This window comes from Micropterus salmoides, unplaced genomic scaffold (assembly GCF_014851395.1).
Source record: "Micropterus salmoides isolate LMB-PRFRI ecotype aquatic unplaced genomic scaffold, ASM1485139v1 Ms_hic_scaffold_15, whole genome shotgun sequence".
In the NCBI taxonomy this organism is placed as follows: domain Eukaryota; kingdom Metazoa; phylum Chordata; class Actinopteri; order Centrarchiformes; family Centrarchidae; genus Micropterus; species Micropterus salmoides.
The window spans coordinates 18995478-19016611 of record NW_024040596.1 but is presented as its reverse complement, the minus strand read 5'-3'; the positions used below and the strand labels follow the sequence as shown (position 1 = coordinate 19016611).

Genomic DNA, 21134 nt, shown 5'->3' with positions numbered 1-21134 from the left:
AATGTATGTTCATGTTGCTCATTGTCTCTTGTGCGTGTGGGCAACCGTTCGCTAACACGTTAGCCATAACAAATTTATAAGGTGGAAAGGCTATTATGTCAAATGATGTGTTTACAGCTTGTTGATGCCCCCAAGAGGCTAAAAAATCACTTAGGCTTCTACAATTTAAGGGCCCCATAATTTCTAACTTCGCCCCTGTATGACTCACTGTCATAAAATTGAACATCATCCTGTAGGCTTTGTAGTAAGCGATCTCTGAACAGGTGTGACATCCTAATTAGCCAACACATTTGAAAAGATGTGAGACAGCATCAGTGTTGAACGTCCACACTCTTGAGTCGTGATCTCCCGTGCGTGAGCCGCGTGTGTGTCATCTCTGACGTTACCGGTCCGCCTACATCGCCCTCTGCCTCCATCTGTGACACACAGAGACTCTCCCGCAGCTGCACGGCGGATCCACGAGCTAAGAGCCGGTCTGCCAGCGTCACTGACGGGCATCCGCTGCTCCTAACGCGAGTCCTCACTGGCATGGACACCGGAGGACAGCACTGACCAACCCAGGAACCATGCCTACTGTCCTTGTTGGCAAAGGGAAACTTTCCATTGTCAGTTTTCTACTCCGATGCGCATATTCTCAGGTGAGAGGCTGCAAGAAGCATGTATAGCTTTTAAAAAGAGCTGTGATAATGCCTGTGTGTATCAAGCATCATAGATGGGTCACTGACAGCTTGAGTGAGTCTGTGTTGTTCTTGCAATGGCATAGAGTACCTACAGGTTATACTGGTGGAATGTAAGTACATTTACTAAAGTAGCCTACTGTATACACATTTGGGATACAATAGCCTACTTGTACTTTACTTGCGTGCAACTTTATATTTTTATTCCGCTACATCTCAGAGGAAAATATTTTCATAAATTTCTCTATAAGCTGTTCATTTTTCACACCCTTCAAAACCATGTATCTACACATTTTGACACATTTTTCTGATAAACTGAAGGTGCTCCTTTATGGGTGGGGAAAATCCTCCTACTTCTTATAAATAACATAATAAATAAACCCCACTTGGATTAGCTGGAAAACAGGGCAACAACACTACAAACATATGATGATCTTATAGAATATGAGGCTTTGCTGTAGAATAGCCTATATACAGTTGGGTAGCTTATTTAGTGCAACCGTTAATAACTACAGCAGTAAAATGCAACATACACATTAATGCAGCAGTAATATCAATCCAAAAATATCATATCTAATAGTAAAACACTGACAGGGACTAAGTAATTTTACTTTTGATACTTTAAGTACATTTTGCTGATAATACTACTTTGCTGACGACTTCATCATAAAGACATTATGAATGCAAGACTTATACTTGTGGTGGAGTATTATCACCGTGTGGTATTGACACTTTTACCTAAGTAAAGGATCTGAGAACTTCTTCCACCACAGGTAAAGAAGTCATTTCTTTCATCTGAACACTGATTAAGGAGATGCTTCCTGCAGAGCTGTGTGTTTTATGCTCCTATCTTCATAAAAATTGAGTTTGCAGATCAAAAGCAATTTCAGATTTTCCTTCAAGGCACTCAACACAGATGGAAGTGCTAAACAGAACCTGAAAATGAACATAACTTCAGTAATTGCTGATACTTTAAGAATGTAACAGGTGGTTAGTAAAGTCTAGTTGGTTTGCATGCTGCTTGTTGCAGGTGTTATGATGGGTTGTGGTTTGTTTTGCCCCTGGGGATTTAACTCATCAGGGTATTGCACCAGTGATGTAGCCTGTGATGCTAGTGGGTATGGATGTGTGAAATACATGATAATATCCATGCTAATGGACCTGTAAGTGTAAACTGAGGAGGCAGGCCTGTCTTATGCTTGTGCACCGCAACAGGGAGGTAAAATACTGTCTGACTGTGTTTATGTTTTTCATTTAGTGCCTGCGGCCTCATAGCTGCCATGTGGCTGTAATGTTCAGACAATTTTCACACATACTGTTTTCCATCCGCAGGCTTAGAGTCAAGCGACTCAGACACTGACCTTAGTGAGTCATGCACGCAAGAAGAGACAGTTTTTCTGCACTACACACACATTTTCTACTGTGCATACTTATGCTGCACAGATGGCACAATAGACAAAGAGGGCCATGGAAGTAAAGAGCAAATCACCAAAATGAAAATGGAATGAAGTGTGTAAATGTTAAAGACATTAAATGTATATAAATAACCAAGTAGAGAGACAGTATTAATGGTTAGTATTAAGAAGATGAGTCCACATGATGAAAAACCAAACCTGACAAATATAATGAGTGCGATTACTATTTTTAAATAACGAACTAAAGGAAACAATAGTTCATATCATATATCTGCAGCGGGGTCATCTGTTTTCACACAAAACTCACAATCAGAATGAAACACACTACCACATAAACAGAAAGCACCTACACACAGTTGCACAGATGGGGAAGTGCGAGTGATGTTACCTATCTGTTCTTTATCTTAATGCTTGAGCAACATGGTTCTCGGCTCTCATGCCAACGTGGTGAATTTGAATTGTGTGCTGAATTGTGAAAGGGGAAACGTGGGGGGAGGGAGGGAGGGAGGGAGAGAAAGAGAGAGAGAGAGAGAGAGAGAGACAGCGGGGTTGCCTCATGCGGATGGAAACAGAAAGTTAGTTGCAAAATAATCAGCATCCGTCTGATCATCTGCAGCTGTGATTTCTAAGATATGAGTCATCAACAAGCTTCAGCCTCCTCTCAACTCTCACAGTTTGTGTGTGTGTGTGTGTGTGTGTGTGTGTGTGTGTGATTGTGACTGTAAGGTTTACAGTAAAGTGCTGCACTGTGTTGTGAACGTTACAGCAAAAAGGCGGGAAGCAGAATGCAAAAGGTGATTTGTTTTTGTAGCGTGTGTATGTATATGTGTGCATCTACCTTTGTGATTGAGACTGAAACGTGAAAGTTCATATCTTTAGTAATGACTGGTGAAAGAAATTAATAAGTCGACTGTATGTGTGAGTACATGCACATCGCTAAATTTGTTTTTGAACGTGCGGAAGTGTGTACCTCAATTTGAATTTTTCATGAGACACACACTACACTTTACTGTAGTTTACATGCTCAAATATGGTTTGTGTGCAAGTCAACAACAGCTCTTTCTCTGTGTGCTGGTGAGGTTAGTTGATGGACTGGACTTGTGTCTGTTGTTTTAAAGTGTTGCAAAACTAACTTTCATTATCAGTCAGTCTTCCTGCGACTTTCTCCGCTTTTGTCATCACCTCTATCCTTCTGTTTGCACAGGTAACAAGAAGCCAACACAACAGCTGTGCCAAAGACATTCTGGAAGTAAGGAATTACTTTTACTCATTGCTTGACATCGAAGATTTAGATTTTTTCCCTTATTAAAAGTAATAGTGGTAATCACAATAGCAGTAATTAACTTTGAACATGTGAAATAATTCAGAGTTGTTAAATTAAGAGATAATATCTTTTAGCAGGTTTGATCCAATTGAAAAAGTCATTAGAATGAATAAATGATGACTGCAGATCATTGCTTAGAAGAGGAAACACAAGCAGCACATAAGACATAGGGCTGCAACTAACGATTATTTTCACAATTGATTAAAGATGCGGTAGACAATTTATTTCAGGAGCTTTTTTTCATATATTTATTAATAAATAAATCACATTCTCTAACGTGAAAGAAATAAAATCCGGCATCTTTGGCCGTGCAGGACAGGAATAAGCATGGCCAATCATTCAATTTGGTCTGAATGAAATGATTAGCTGGCTTACCTATACGGATGTCACAACTATAGTCACGATACAAAAAATTTTGTAATCAATACCAATACCAGTTTCATGATTCTCTATACCAAATTCGATACCTCGTTAAAAAACAAACAATAAATTCCATGTACTTCAGTGGACACTCCTCTAAAGAGGTGCTATTATGCTTTTTGGCTTTTTCCCTCTCCTACATTTTTTGTGCATGTAATAGGATTGCAAAGCAAAAAAGCTCAAAGTCCAGCCCAAAGGGAGTTCCCATCTCCCACAGAAAACTCTGAACTGCTTGAAAACAGATCATTTGTAGTCCAGCCTTTTCCCTTTTATCCCTGTGACGACACAGGGTTGAAAGCAAAAAAACGCTCGCCAAGAGGCTAGCCCGACATGCCCTGAAAAATACTGGTGTAAAAACACTGAGCTGCAGCACATACCTCTCCTCTCCCTTTCAAACACTACCTACCCTCCAGGCCGTCAAAGGACATAAAGTTGTTACTGTGATGTAGAGACAGAGCTCAGTTAAATCTTTATGGATGAAAGATACTTTTGTTACAGATTAATAACTCACCACTCTGAAACTCTTGCTCCAGTCCATGTTGCCAAGCTGGTCGGCAAGATGTAGAATCGAATGATGTGTAGAATCGAAGCTGTTTACCAGCTTTTCGCTGACCCGCTCTTCTCTGCTTCTGATTTGCTAGTAGTCCTTAACTAGGAACTGCACATGTGCAACCCATGTATCACTCCATAGCTAAAACGAAGCCTTCAACACACAGGGTGAAAAGAGGAGCTGCAGCAATGTGAAGTATGAAAAAAAAATATGGTATTTTTGAAAAAAAAAATTAAACCATGTAAACCTGTTCTGGTACAACCCCCAAATAGGATTTTGACCCTGAAAATAAGTATAATACCACCTCTTTAATAAAGTATCAGGTATAGCCCAATAACAACACACACACACACACACACACCTCTACTCAGAGTGCAAGCAGAGTTTAAATTTACTGACATGGTGAAGGACCATTAGTCAGGAAATATTTATTTAAAACACTAATGACATTATGACAGATGATATGGTAAGGACGGTCGCCTACTACTATGACCTATGTTTACATTATGTTAGCCTAAACACAATAGCCTTTAGCGTTTAGCCATTTTAAACATTGTGTGTTATGTAGTTGGCCAGGCGACAGTTCAGAATTTTTGTATCCCCTTGGTACCGAAGTATTCTTGTGACATCCCTATCTACCTACCTATCTGCGTCCACTCTGTACTCATTGCACATGAAAATGTGTTGGGTAGGGGCTTCAAAGGGAGGCATGCAGGGAAGGGGTTTGGTTTTTATTGGCTGGACACTTCTAGCTGTTTCTTGATAGTTCTCTAATGTTGCCTACCCTAGCTTTAATCATATGTTTTTCTAATTATTGTATTAGTTGTTTAAAAATGTAATCTCCATTTAAAGTTTCCAGAATTCAAGTTGACGTCTTCAGATATCTTGTTTTATGTGACCACCAGTTGAAATAAATAAAAACACAGAAAAGCAGCAAATCTTCACATTGGATATGCTGGAATCGGAGAACTGATCAGGTCTACAATCCTATAAAGCAGAAAATCCTCATATTTGAGAAGCAGGAGCCTTTGGCATTTTTGCCAATCAATTACTGTTTTCAGCTCTAATCTCACAGATATATCAGCCTGTCCTCAGTGGCTCTGAGGTTTCTATCTTTTTTTCGTGTTGGAGGATTTACAATGCAGGGGATCACTGCTCCCCATGTGCTGTCACTAGCGTGGGACAGATAGGAGGTGCGAAGAAGAACAAGGCTACAGAACATGGGGTGGGGAAGGGTGGGAGGAAGATAGCAACACATGCTCCACCTGGGAGAGCTTGTTGTTGGTGGAGGAGAGGGGTGAGTGCCACTGCTGTGTCCTTGGTGACTGAGGGAGGAGAGATAATGAAGTGGAAGGATGAGCAGAGAGAGGAAACACTTGCCCTCTAGGGCTTACTGTAGAGGGTGGGAGGAGGGAAGTGGACAAGAGGTAGAGAAAGGCTTTCAAGTCACCTGCCAGGTTAATAAAAATGTGTCATCTCATCTCATCTCTTTGGATTCGAATGAATGAAAATGGGAACATTCCTTCTAGGAGACTCCCATTAGAGGTGAAGCAACAGTTTGACACGTTGCGTATTTGCTTTCTTGCTGAGAGTTAGACGAAAAGATCGATAACACTCTGTTGTCTATATGCTAAATATGAAGCTTCAGCCTAGCCGCTGGTTAGCTTAGCTTAGCATAAAAACCTCAAAACAGGAGGCACAACTAGCCTGGCTTTGCTTGAAGGTAACAAAATCTTTTGTGTAGTGTGGTAGAGTGTAGAAATGACATGTGGTCATTTTACGGGGGGGTTATGTGCCAGACTATTTCTTGGACAGGCACAGTGACCTTTGCTTAGCTAAGCTACGCTTACTGGCTACTGGCTATAGCTTCATATTTAGCGTACAGACATGAGAGTGGTGTTGAGCTTCTCATCTAACCCTCAGCAAGAAAGCGAGTAAGTGTATTTTCCTATATGCTGAACTATTGCTTTTGACCCCGACAGCTCTAGTTGAGTTTGATGTCTGTTACCGCACATCCTGATCTGCACTCAGCCCACCGACACACATACACACACAAATCCTCAACCATCCAAGCTGATAAAACGTGACCTTTTCCAGAGCTTGCTTACTGTTTCAGCAGTCAAGCACCCGTATGCCCTGCCCCACCTGGTGATCGTCACACACATGTACATTAGAACCCAATGCTTCAACATTATGAAACAGCTAAGGAACCAGATCATGCTGAAAAGGTAAATGAATACATATACGGTAAATGAATAATAATGAATAGTACAAAATCAGGCCATTATGTCAGCATCCATGAGGCCTGGTTTGTATGAGTGTGACTGCAGGCAATCTAATCAGAGATTATAATCAGAGCAGGAGCAAAGACAGTGTACTGTGGATGCAGAGCTCACTCCCTGTGTCTGGTTTCCTCTCGAGCAGAGAGAATAAATAAAAAATGGAGTGCATTTTTTTTATAATAGCCCAGGTGCATAATCATGCGTAATCTTCCTAGACTCTTCTATTTTCCCTCAGGGTGAGCAGTGGCCCAGACACAGTCACTGAGATGTGAGCACCCACCACTTGACACTGATTATCATCATTACTGATTGGGCGATGGCTGGGAAAATATATACTATAATCATGTGCGGGAATATTAGGGATTTGTTAATTTAAGGATTATGTGTGTGTAATAAAGAAAGTTAGACTCATGACTGGATAGTTAAAGCCATAAAAATGAGTCAGGTTGCTGTAGTGCCACCTATAGGTGAAATACCAACCTTTGCACCATGATTAGGCATGTTTGAACTAAATTTGGCTGTAACAATGCATAGTGTTATTTGGGGGTGGCCACGGTTACACCTCAAAATAATGTTCATAATAAATTAATGTATGTTATTGATGATTCACTAATCATAATCATAAAATGATCTCAGATGTTTATCACAAGTTAACTGAGCATGCAGTGATGTCTTAAAATTGCATATTTTGTCTAATAAATTAAGATAAGAAAGAAAATCTTCACATTGAAGAGATCGCAACCAACTAATTTTCTGTATTTTTCTTTTATAAATGAGGAAAATTAATGAGTTACCACATTTGTCTTTGAATCATTTTCAAAGATGACTTAGTTGTAGCAGACTAGTCATTTCAGTACCATCGGTGACCTCCAAAACAGCCGACATACTGTATCTCACAGTGACTCAACAAAGGAACCGTGGCCGAAAGTTGATAATGTATCAGTGTTTCCTGCAGCTGCCCAGACTTGATGGGTGGATGCTCCTTTTAGTTCCTACCCTCCGGGTTCTTCTTACAAATGTTCAAACTATTTCATTCTGCAAAGTGATTTGTAATTTCCACCTCTATTTGGCTATTGTACCCTACAACTATACTGTAATTTACTGTGACTGTAGCACTGATGATTACTTGCAGTGGCCCAGGCCACTTGATGTCTTTAACATTCATGTCCTTGGAGCCGCCTTACAAGCAACAAATGTTTTGATGAGCTGTCTTGTGCTCTGGTTCACTGATTTTACACACCTTTCAGACTGCCACCTAAAAAGCTAAGTAACTCCAGTAATTTGCTCAATGAGTGAACTCAGCCATTAACAGTTCACCTTTTAAAAGAAAAAAACAAAGTAACAAGTAACAAAATTATTATACACTCCCACAGCTTGTAATACACATCTCTCAGCCTACAGCCAACAGACTAACCTCTATACCCAGCCACACTCCCCCTGGTGGGGAGGAACAGTGCTGATAACAAGAGGCCATACTCAAATGAGGCTCTCTGTGCTGCATGTGTGGAAATGGGAGAGATAAGTTACTCTTAGATGAAAGAAAAATAAATAAAATCCAAATGACAGATTTAGGATGCCTGGAGTTTCTGTATGTGAAGACCATCAATCACACTGGCATCTCACAATTCACCTCTGACCCTGCTCCCCCTTCTGTTGCACAGGACATGACTCAGTCTTGGACGTCCCAGCAAGCCTTAGGGGGGGACCAGGCCCAACGAATCCTTTACAACCCTAAGGTATGTGTGTGTGTGTTTGTGTTGGTTGTTTATCTTTGATAATTAAAGGAGGACTCCACTGATTTTGCATATTAAAATCTGTTTACAGGTGTTGAGGAGTACTGCATATGTGAAAAGTTGTGTAAAGCCTTTTGTGTCTCCAGAAGGAGCTGTGTGAAGTCTGACAACTGCCTCAAGTGATGTCACTTGAGGCAGCATTGCTTGGGTCTGTAGACAAGTTTAAAAAGAAATAAACCAGAGCTCTGTAGCCCGCTTCTCATCTCTGCTTGAGGCTAGTGGCTACTAGCATTACACGCCCGAATCTCCAAGGCGAACTGTCAGTGGTTTAGTTGCATTGTGGGTCATTTTGACAAGAAAGAAGAATGCATGGAATAAAAAGGATAATATAGCTGTTCTGATTTTGATCAGACTTTTTTTAAACTGTCCATTGGGAATCTGATGGTGTTGTACTGTAATGCAATGCTAAATCTAAAACTCTTTTAGCTGTGTAAATACAGGTTTTAGCTCACTATGTTTTGTTCTATCTCTTTCCCAAGGAAGCAAAACTACCGACTACACAACAAAGGCAAAGTACGTGTTTACCGACTAATAAGTTTGCTTATCTGATATGTGCACTAATTTACAATTGCTTCTCTATTAATAAATGGTTGCTTGTGTAGAGTTCTTTACTGGCATGAATGTTTAAGTTAAACAATGTTGCCAAAGCGGTTTGCAGCAAAATCACAAAGTTTACATTTGAATTTAACAAAAATAAATGCAATTATTACCATCCAGTTCAATTCAATTCAACCATTTTCTCTCTTTCTCTGTAAGGTCGGGGGGATGTTCAGCTACGAATGACCCGTCACCCTCGCGTAGCACCTCACAAATCGTAAGTGGGACATGAGGAAACATGATCCACTGAAGGTCATCAAACCTGCCCGCTGTGGCACGAACACAGATTATATAATATATCGTCTGTGTGCGTGCCACATATATAATAAATGTTTTCTTTTTAGCAACTTTTGTAAAAATGTATACAAAGTCATGAACATCGTCGTCTTTATAGCCACAGGGAAAAGCATTAATGATAGAGGAAGTGAGTGAAGGGAAGTAGACACGTAGAGTCAGTCGACACAGTCTTTTAGGATACTGAACATACGTCAGGTCAAAGGTCAGTTAACATTCTTGTCAGCGGCGACTGATGTGCTCCTGTTCATTACCTCTTTACATCCTCTTTTTAGTGTGAAACACATGTTCAGTGTTTTAAGCCAACTGTGAGTTCCACATGATCACACAGCCTTTGTTATGTAACACAGCAGTTTTATTCCACCCCCACCCCCCCCACACACACACACAAATTTTGAGCACTTTTTAGAATCTAACTGAAATGTCTTTAGTTACATGTATTAGACAAAAACAACAGATCAGTACATTAAGAGTCTTATTCCAAACAAGATTTGTGCCTTTGGAACAAATTCAAAATAACTGAATGAATCTTTATTAGTAATTTTTATGTTATAGCTCATGTTAATACCGTAGATGTTATATTTGTTAGGCTTTGAGAATTGTCTGTTTTTAAAATATAACCAAGTGCAAATACTCCCATGTTTTACCATATCTTAAATTAGTAGTACAAATATAGTCGGTTTGATATTATCATATTTTCAGAAGCCTACAGAAGCATACTGTTTCAGAGGCTTAACAAGTTTAAAAATATAATTTTTTAAAACGGTAATCATATTCATTATTTCAGTGTGTTTGATTATAATGTAAAGGAACATCCTCAGGAGGACTTAAAAGTGTTGAAGTCTGGATTACTATTAGCGCCAATACTATCCATATTATTATATGTATGCATATTGTTGGATGGGTATATCTCTATTGAAAACAAAACGATTAAATGTACAACAGTGTGTGTTTTTTTCTGATTGTGTGTTTCATTGCATACAGCATGCTTGCTGATGATCTGAAGCTGAGCAGTGATGATGATGACAGTCAAAGGGTAGGTGACACTCACAGGTCACACAACTTTCTCTGCAACCAGGAAATCAGATCATTACATTTCAAAGTGTAAAATAATATTATTAATTTTGTTAACCAATTTATCATAATCAATATAATTATTGATCAAATTAATAATAACATTTGTATAATAAAAGGAACATGATTTTGAAAATACGGCTGATGCACAAAGACTGAGTTGGCTGTTCACATATGAACCATTTAAATTATCCAGCTACTTGGAGAAAACCTGGAAAATGAGAAAAACCCATTTATTGGGATAAAATTGTAGGCTTGTAACAGTTCTTTCGCACAAGTATATAGAAGTATTTATAATGTAACTGATGTTCTTCTTTTTGTTTTTGTATATGTATCACTGGAAGATGCATGTTTTGTTAGATAGTAGTGTCCTGTAATCCAGTGTAGGATGGGGCCAGACACAAAAATAAAAATGACCTAAGTAGTTTTGACCTAAGCGAGACATGTCTTCATGCTATTGCGCATGATTGAGGAGGCAGACAGACAGTGAGACAGAGTACGAGAGAAAGTGTAAGAGAAAGCACAACAGCGACCATGGCTGGACTGTTTTTCTGGTAGTGTTTAATGGTGCGCGCACACCCATATGCAGTTTGGCACAGCTGGCACTCAGTTAAGAACTGTTTCACGGTTGTTCGCTACACTGCTGCTGGATGATAAGTTTCTGTTTATTGTTTTGTGTCCCTGAAGGCAAGTCACGAGTCAGCTTCCTGGGATGGACACAGGTACTTGATTACAAATGTGACGTGTGCATATTGTGGATATGAGCTTAAGATGTTTGATTGTTTGTCTTTAAACATAAGTTAAAATGAGTAACAACAGTATATGTCTGCCTGTGTGTGAGCATATGTGTGTGTGTGCTCCACTCAGCCATGTACATATGCTGACCCCCTCTCTGATGTTTGTGTTGACAGCCTGTCAGCACAGCGAGCGCACACACATGGCAGGCGGGTGAGACATTCCAGCTCGGACTCCTCATGCTCGGACTCCACTGCTGAGTCGGGCAGCAGTAGCCTTCACTCCCGGAGCCCTAGCCGGAGCCCAGAGGTTCACCCATATCCTGCATCGCCTGCCAACACACATCCACCACTCGGCGGCAAAGAGGTACCAACGATGAGCCACGGCCTCCATCTCCCGCTCTGTATGTCTCACTTGTCTGTCTCTTCCTCTGGCTGTGGGCCTTCGGGTGAATTCTCTACAGGGAGTGGTGGCCTCGGGGCAGTTGATGGCAGGTGTGGGGAGGGACAGAGGAATGAGGAATGCATGTGAGTTGGAGGGGGCGTGAGGTGGGTGAGAGGCAGAGGTAGCTTTGGGAATTAGTGCTCGGGTGTCATGTCAACAGTCTTTTAGAGGAAAGCCCTCAGGACGTGGAAGCCATCAAGACTTGAGTTCATGTTGAGATCTACAACTAGATTTGCCTTCTCTATTAAAACAGTGCACACAGATAATGTTGAGTACCGGTTCTTGCATATCATTGTCTCATATAAATATTGAATGGATGATTTAGTGCTGATGCTTAGAGCATGGTAGGTATGATGGACTTTTGGAGGTGTGGGTTGGTTTGAGATGTGAGCTATGCGGGGAATGAAGGAGAAACCTCTTGAATGAATGGAAGGCCCTGTACAACATAGTGGACTGTAGTACTAAACATGCACTACATTGGGCCCCTATAGAGAGGGAGGGAGTGGAGTTTGTGTTTGGGGGAAGTTGGGGCAGAGGGGGTGCACGCCATGTGTTTTTCATTTACGTGGACTGTTTAAATGTCTCCCAAGGAAGAGATGGGGGTTGGAGTTATGGAAGCGGCAGTTCCAGGTAGTGAGAGAAAAAGGGAGGGACAGAAAAGAAGGAGGGCAGCCGAGACGATACAAGAGATGCAGTGTCTTCTCTGGAAAGAGGGTGAGGGATGTGGGGAGGGGGATCACTGTTTGACTTGAGGAGTAAAGGTTTAATTTAGCTCAGCGAAAAGAGAACGTGAGAGAGAGAGAAAGAAGTTTGCCCTCCAGCCGTGAGTATCCTCTTTGTTTTTACTTGAGTAAAAACTCCTGCGTTCTCTGGTGTTCTTCTGATTCTAACAGTTGTTAAGCAAACATTAAGTGAGTCATTTGGCATAATTGGATGGGGGTTGAGCTACTGTAACCACATATGTGGACTGTGAGACCATGTAGTAAGTAGGCTATTGAAAGGAGGTTATAATGTTATTTGGGAAGTAACAGTTTTTAGACATGAGTCATCCTCCCGATTTGCCTTTCGGAGCTTGAATTGTTTTAATAGCAGCTGAGTCAGTGAGGAAACTGTGCAGTGAATGTAGTGCACTTTCGATCGTTCATCTCAGCGGGGAATGCTGTGGTATGCACACACTTGTTTGACATTCTTCACATGGTTAAATGTATCATTACATTTAACCATGAAGTAGTTAAAAGTTGCTCAAATTAGCTGCCTGTCAACTAGTTAGCAATAAAAGCAATAAAATGCTACGTGCACATTAATTCATCAGTAGTCCAATTATATAATCATTATATACAGTAACGATGAAATGGATCATTATTTTGTACTTTTGATTTTGAGGCTTTTAAGTTTTGTGTGTTTTTAACATTCTTGTATTATTACTTTTGCCACTAAAGGATCTACCTAGACTTCTTCCATCATTACACGTGTATGTGTAAAGCCTCATTATTAAAAGAATTAATTTATAATTCATGATTAATATTGGAAATTTGTTTCTTGCTTTTTCCTTGCTTTCTTAAGACTGATCCGCCCTCTGCTGCCCAGTGGCAGTTGGATAAATGGCTGAAGAAAAAATCTATAAGTGAACAGGACCCTTCCCAGAGCATTCCTGGACGCCTTCCCTCTCCCCACACCCAAAGAGCCCCATCTCCAGCCAGATCGTGGAACAGCAATCAGGAATACAGCCCTAGCCAAAGCCCTATTCCCAGCCCACAGTTCAATTATAGCCACCACAGTAGCCCCCTACCTAGCCCTGGTTATAGCTTCTGCCCTAGCCCCAGCCCATTTCCTAGCACCTGCCCAAGTCCCACCCCTAGCCCAAGGCACACCCCTGTTCCCAGTCCGGTTCCAAGTGTTTGCCCCAGTCCGTGTGGGAGCCCAAGAGCCAGCCGTAGCCCTAGCCCTATACCTAGAGACCCTCCAAGAAGCCCCAGTCCCAGCCTACCTGCTCCATCCAGGGTTCGTCACTATCCTGAGTTTCAGAGTCAGAACCAAACACAACCCAGCCTAACAACCAATCCCCACAAGACAAAAAATAGGTCATGGATTTCCCATGACACCGACACCAAGAGCAAGCCCACAAACAGTACACATCTTCAACCACCTCATCACCACAGGCCCAAGACCTGGCCTACACGGGGCCAAGACCAAAGCCAAAGCAAATCCAAGGTTTCTGCTGTTTCAAACTCTAACGAGAGCCACAGCCACAAATCTAGACCCAAGCCTAACATTCATCCAACATCGAAACAGCTTGCTGAGGCTCCAAAAGCCAAACATACATCACATTCTGAGCACATCCAAAGTAGCAGATCTAACCATAACTCCAACCACAAGCCTAGGCCTCTGTTTCAAGCTAGCTCACAACATAGCCCCACAACAGCAAAGCGCTTGGTTCCCACTAATCGTGAAACCAACTCGGGTCATTCTCAATCTACCTCTAAAGCTGCTACTAATTCTAATACTGGGTTGAACGCTAGATCAAACCCTAGTCTGAAACCTAGGACCAAGTCTTGGGAGGCTACAGCCCCAACTCCTGTGCATGTTAACCATTCAAAACCAACACAGAAGAAACCACAGTCCAAGGAACAGGAGGTGGAACACAGAGAAAATAATCTGACCCAAGCAGAGGGGAAAAAACCAGAGAGTAAAGACGACAGACATAGGGAAAAACAAAAAGGGAAACCGGAGAGAAAGGAAGACAGGAGGCTGGCGGAGGAGCAGCTACTGAGACGTCCCTGGATCCAGAGTTCGACGGAAGAAGAGGAGGAGGAAGAGGAGGAGGAGGGAGTGATAGAGAGGCAGAGGAAGAGAGAGGAGACAGCAAGAGGGGAAAACAGGAGGAGTAAGGAGCAGCAACATAGACGCGAATGGCAAACAGTCCAGGCCAAACAGAGACTGCCTGCCAACACCGAGCGACACGGCCTTCAAGACAACTCACACCACCAGGGGAGGACAAAAAAGGGAGGAAGAAGTGAGGAGGATAAAGAGTTACAACAAGACCCATCACCCCCTCCGTCACGTTCCCCATCTCCTCGTCGACCATCCTCCTCATCCTCTGCCTCCTCCTCTTCAAAGTCCGATTCAGAATCTGAATATCAGGCTTCGATCACCAAAGTCCCAGCAGACTCTACCTCTCACAAGAGACTCACCAAGAGACGGCAACAAGGCCCAGGCAGACCTGACACCAACAGGCCAAAGGTGGTGCACCCCAGAGGACCCACCTCAGGTAATCCAAGTGAGGGGCAGCAGAGTGAGGGGAAGCAAAAACTCTACACCCTGGTCCCATTCGGGCGGAGTGACAAGGCTACAGCGTCTTCCCAGCGAGGGCTTAGAAATCTGGTGGTGCAGATAGACCTCTGTCTTCTCAAAAGGGTCCCGGACAGCACTACTGGTTCCACTGTTAAAAAACCCGCCTCTTCTTCCTCCTCTTCGTCAACCAAGGACAAGCAAAAAGAGGCAATGAAACACCTGTACGTCCCTGAGACTGTGACAAAAGACAGCAAAAGGAAACGCAAGGTAGACAACATGTATATTGACTTTTCTTGTCTGTTAAATTTGATGTTTGGTGTCTGTGCATGTTTTCATGCGCTAACATGAGGCAGAAAAGCACCGATATATTCCCTTAAAGCATGCATGTGTTTGTTTTGTGTGACCAGTTGGAGAATGGTGTGTCACACAGAGAAAGCAAGAGGAGTATTCCTAATACAAATGACCTCTCAGGCCACATAGAGTCCCCATCTCACACAGCTGAGCATAACTTTGTGACTGAGACCACACACAACGGGTAAGAAAAAACCAAACACACCACTTGGTCTCATATATGCATGTCCAATCATTGTATCACTGTATGAATGCACAAAAACAACAAGTGTACTTATATTTGTGCCCCATAGTATGTGTGTTTGTGTCAATGTACATATGTGGGTGTGTGTACTTGCAGGTACTTGGAGGAGTACTTGGACAGCAAGAGGCCATTGTCTCCCCTGTCCCCACTGTCCGACAGTCCAGAGTCCACCAAGCCTCCTGCTAAAACAAAGACTTCAGAGCAGCATCACGTCCATGTGCACAAGAACAGAGACAAGAATAGAGATTCTGCTATAAAGGTGATACAAAAAAGTACTTCAGTACTATCAGCAACTCTGTTACTTGCAGCCTTTTGGTTTATTTCACCTCTTTGTGACCTGTACACTCAGCCCAAAATGGAGGTGGACTGTGTAAAAGTGTCAAGACAGCCACAACCACCAACCGAGTCCTGGGGCCCTGCAGGACACCGGGGGGCCGTGCCAAACCATGAAACGTGAGCAATCAGATCCACACAGTGCATCACTGTGTAGCCCACACTGCCTGTTTGTCAGATGCAGACTCACCAGAAGTCTTGGTATTGTGACTTACTGATGACATTAAACACTGCGACCGCACTGCACTTTTTTATTTTTGTGTTTCTGTCCACCTTCCTAGTCCACACCATGCTGAGTACTACTTGCATGAAGCTAAAAGGATTAAGCACCGTGCAGACGCAATGGTGAGTCCATGGGGTCTTTGTTTGAATTTGGATTTTGGGAAATACAGACAAAATTGTCTTATATACATATCTTGCTGGCTAGAGGGCCACCAGCCACTGGTACATCCAACATTAAGATTTTGTTTAGAATTACAAACACATGCAAAATGTTTTTTTGATGGGGACAAGCTCCATTTATGATCTTAGCACTCTGTATGTTACTGATTCAGTCACATAGCATTCCCAACACAAAACCTGGGAGTAAAATCTAAACATAATTCCTTTAGTTGTCACCCAAAAATGGTTTGCATCTTTAAATATATTTTGCGACCTCGCAGATCTGCTGTATGCTCAGATTTATGTGGCCAGGAGAGAAATCAAAGTTTAAACCCCAACCTGCTGCCTGGTGGCCAGCAGATCAGTGGTTGTACTGGGCATCTTCCAGGTGTGAACGTTTAACTGTGTGACGTGATCGGAGGCTTCCTCTCAGTGAAGTTCCCCTGAATAAATAAAAGGTTAAAAAAAAAGAGCACCTTTGATAGTTAGGTTAGCCTTTTCTTCTGTGTGCAGCTAAGCTAGGCTAAACATGTCTCTCTACTGAATGAGTTGAAGACCTTCTCAGCTAATTCTTGCTTGACACTTGAGGCTAAAATATTTAATCTTTGCCTATGTCGGATGTCTTTTTTCCAGGTGGACAAGCTGGGGAAGGCTGTGAACTACATTGACGCTGCTCTCTCCTTCATGGAATGTGGGAAAGCAATGGAGGAAGGGCCACTAGAGGCAAAGTCTCCTTATACCATGTACTCAGAGACAGTGGAGCTTATTAGGTGAATTACACGTTTGTGCAAAAACAGATACAAGTCATTTGGATTTGCAGAAACAGACAAATAAACATGAACTGCAGCTCTATTGTTAACAGTCCTGTGTCTTCAGGTACGCAATGAGGCTGAAGAGCCACTCCGGCCCTGGGGCGAGACAGGAAGACAAACAGCTGGCGGTTCTGTGGTGCGTATGTCATCTCCTCTGTTTATGCCACATCTGTCATCACGCTGAAGGACCTGCTTTTCGACTATGATTTGCGGCCCGTCTGAGTCTGTTTGACTTCCGCTTGTGTGTCCGCAGTTTCCGATGCCTTGCCCTCCTTTACTGGCAAATGTTTCGTTTAAAGAAGGACCATGCACTGAAATACTCCAAAGTTCTGCTGGACTACTTTAAGGTACATCTAAAGAGGAAATTGTATTGTTCTTTCCATTTGTGCACAGTTTTTGGTAGTATTTAAACATTTGGGTTTGGATCATATGTAGCCTTGTTTATTGTGTCATTACAGAGTTCTCCCAAAGTGCCTTCTACACCACCCTGTTGGAATGACTCTGGGAAGTAGGTGGATCCACTGAACATTCACTTACCTATAAATTAGAAACGATATATTTACACTTTAAAACATACACTGTGCTTTACATGTACGTATTATCCATCTATAAATCCTGCACTCTGTATAAACTGTATATAGACATATATACATGCATCTGTACATGACCACCCACTTAATTTAGTACTTTACCCATTCAGTGTATGTTCCTTCATACTATTTGTATTTGTTTATAATCTGCAGAACACTTGACTCATATATAGACAGTGTATGTTGCTGTTCATTGTTTCTTTTGTGTCTATTAATACACTTATTTTCCATCTACTTGTACATACATAAAAGTTCAGCTTTGTTGTACTTGTTTTTAGCTCTGCTTCTGTCTTTCTGTAAAGCAGCTTAGAGCTGAAATCAAATTCCTTGGATGTGTGCACATGCTTGGCCAATAAAGCTGATATCTTTATGTTAGAGGCTCTCTGTTTAATTTGTGCGTTTTCATTCTAGCCACCAAACCTTCATTGATCACCATCACTCTGTTGTACATGTGTTTTCACTCCCAGGGGTACAGGAGGACCCCCTTCTTCACTCTCACCCAATGCCAAACACAGCATAAGCATTCCCCAACGTATCCACCAGATGGCAGCAAATCACCTGAACATTACAAACTGTGTGCTGTACAGCTACGAGTACTGGGAGGTGGCAGACAACCTGGCAAAGGAGAATAAAGGTATGGACGCTCCTCTTTAGCCGCCCATTACGTGAAAATAAGCCACATGTGTCAAATGAACCTGTTTCAACACCCAGTAAGAACAGAGGCTTTAAGCTCACTGTCTTCCTTTTTCATAACAGAGTTCTTCAACTACTTGAATACTTTGTCTGGGCCCTTGACTCTCCACAGCAGCATAGCTCACGCAGTCCAGTACACAAGACAGGCTCTTCAGTGGATACGCATTAGTGCCAAACTTAACTAATGAGGAGAGGAGTTGCTTTTAATCCACCCACTGGATCTTAGAAGAGACAAAACTCTGGACCTCTCTGCGGTTGACAGGACGGCACTGACGCCTACTGAGCTGTGTGAAATGGAGTTGGATGAAATCCCATGGAGCCTGGTCATCCTTATTGGATACTAAGGGTGCTCGCCACCCGGGTCGGCCTGTGTGTGCAAAGCCTTCTGAAAGAGCAATCTCTTAACTTCTCGCAGATAAACTACATGCACCTTCTTCCTCATCATTGGATTAACCTGAAGAGTTGTTGTGTGCTGTCGATTTGAAGTCTGTAATAATTTGCCAAATGTCCCATGGTGACAGAAACTGAACTCTCATACTGTTGTGTGTGCAATTTCATGTGTGAATCATTATCATGTGGACTGTTTCTCTGGGGCCAAAACAGGAAAAAGATGTTTAAAAAACCCAAACCAATCAAATACCACTTTCTCCAAAAAGCTTGTCTGCCTTGTTTTCTAATGAATGTTTTAATGACTCTTTTTAAATCTCTTATATTTTCACTTTTATGTGTTTTTACTGTGCAATATTTGATGGATTATCTGTTTTTTAGAAAAAAAAAAGAAAACATACGAGAGGTCGATTTGCCAACAACTGTTTTATGCAAACTGTATTTCATGTCCCTGTTTTGAGTGTGGGGTAATGTAAATGAATGAATAATGAAGTTGAAGAGGTCACTCTGACTTCCTCTTGGTACATTTACTGTGTTGGCTGTGGTTCAAGAGTATGTATTTTACATTTCCACCTTACACCATGAGTAACACAGGTAACATATTATCACTGTCAAGGGGTTAACCTTTTATCTTTAATTTTGGTAATTTGTTTTGTTATAACTCCAACAGAAGGATTACAAGGTCATCTATTCACATCATTAGCCTATGAAACCCTGTCAAAATCATCTGGATGATGTTAACCAAACCAAAAGAAAAATGTGTTTTGTTTTACCCCTTGAAAGGGTTAGCCTGACAATCAAAGTGAATTACGTTATTTTTTTTAAATAATTTGAATTGCTCAAGAAATAAAACGTGGGCAGTGAGTCAATGTCATTAAAATGTGCCATTTTGCAGAAACGGTCATACACAAACAGCAACAGAAACACTCTGATATTGTGACTTATGCATAATTATCATAAATTTATAAACAAGGATGCCGCAAATGCACAAAATTATCCCATGTCCTCCGGTGCCTGCAGAACAATACTCACCATCGGTGTTTGTGAGAAGCTTCTGAGCATCTCACTCCTTCACTTATTGTCTCACAGCATCTTTTTTTATTTCATTATATTGATCATAACTTTGTTGGCAGGGTGTTTTTGACAGGTTAATGTCCTGATGCATTTGTCTTCGGAGAAGAAGAGGATCCTGTAGATTTTGTCTCTCTTGCTATCACTGACACAAACACACACTGTAGGCGTCAGTGACTGTGTGTGAGTCAGGCACATTAATTAGTCCAGTTGTTCAGAGTGGTCCCTCTCTCTGCACGCTCACACATCACTCTCCAACATCACAACTACTTCCTGCTGCACCAACACAGACATGAAACTTCAACATCTGATGTCTAGTACCATAGCAACAGAGAGCAACCAATAAGGGGGCTCCTCGGACAAGCTTTGGGTCAATAGCATCCTGGTTTCTTTGATTCTGTGAAATGGGGTCTGACATTTGTTTCCCCCTTTCCCTGAACAAAGACCTACTTTATTACACTCTCCTTAACTTGAAGGTAACTGTTATATATATTTAAGTAGGACAATAGATTTAGGGTCAAGCTGGCTAAGTGCTTCTTTAGAATAGGCCTATTTACCTTATGCTGCCTTAATTGATAAAAACAAATTTCACATGTTTTAGTCAAAACCAAGAGATAAATGTAGATATTTTGCTCTTAGGTTTAACCCTTTATGTATTTTTTATCCGCCTGACCTTATTTCACTCCAGGATAATTCAGTCAGTGAGCTGGAAATGCATTACTATTCTGACTGTACCGGGTTATTATTGTCTCCATGTGAGGATGTAGGAGCGGGCCACCATGTTCACAGCCTGCTGTTACGCTGCTGGCTCGTTCAATCCGCACGTGTCTCTGCGTCACGGCCGTTAGTGGCTGTGTGTGTGCCGGGCCGTCTGAGGACAACCGTTCCCGGAGCCAGACAGTACACACACACCGAGAAGATAAAAAAATAAAAAAATAAAAAACCTAGACTGCTAGAAAGCAGGCGGCGTGGACGCTTTAGCTCTGTGCGTACAAACCCTCCTGATTCAAGTCACACAACGTTAGACCATTTTAAAGATGAACAGTCCGTTAGAGTTTGTTAACCAACGGCTAACCTTAAGTTACCAACGGCTAACGTTTACACCAACCTGTCCTGAGTAAAAAGGGGGTGAAAGCGTCACATTTGGGAAATTTAAAATTGCACAGAGCTTTCAAGAGCGATTTTTACGGTCAATTCAGGTGACATGCACTCGGTCGCCCGCAAAGTGGCAGCATTACAACCAGTCTACGGTTACAGCACAACTTGAGGATAAAAACAAGAAGCCGGGGATGAGCCACGGCTCAAGCTAGCTAAGAAAGGCTACGAGAAACCCGGAAGTGGTACGTATTTTGTTTTTGAAAATAAAATACCGTTTT

General features: G+C 41.8%; 1 protein-coding gene across 1 annotated transcript; it reads left to right on the top strand.

Annotated features, from left to right (window-relative positions):
- The first annotated feature begins 433 nt into the window (after positions 1-433).
- On the top strand, positions 434-19551 carry aff3 (AF4/FMR2 family, member 3). Its single transcript, XM_038720861.1, has 19 exons — positions 434-638; positions 3297-3341; positions 8330-8404; positions 8941-8974; positions 9218-9275; positions 10337-10388; positions 11114-11148; positions 11338-11527; positions 13169-15163; positions 15304-15431; positions 15588-15750; positions 15841-15944; positions 16106-16169; positions 16839-16975; positions 17082-17153; positions 17271-17364; positions 17476-17525; positions 18075-18241; positions 18364-19551. The coding sequence occupies exons 1-19, from the start codon at positions 567-569 to the stop codon at positions 18483-18485; spliced, it is 3657 nt and encodes a 1218-aa protein (XP_038576789.1). The 5' UTR covers positions 434-566; the 3' UTR covers positions 18486-19551.
- Positions 19552-21134: the final 1583 nt, after the last annotated feature.

Coding starts and splice junctions, on each gene's coding strand:
- aff3 (XM_038720861.1), top strand. CDS start 567: ATGCCTACTGTCCTTGTTGGCAAAGGGAAACTTTCCATTGTCAGTTTT. Junction 15,164..15,303: donor ACAGCAAAAGGAAACGCAAG/GTAGACAACATG, acceptor TTGTGTGACCAG/TTGGAGAATGGTGTGTCACA. Junction 17,154..17,270: donor AAACAGCTGGCGGTTCTGTG/GTGCGTATGTCA, acceptor GTGTGTCCGCAG/TTTCCGATGCCTTGCCCTCC.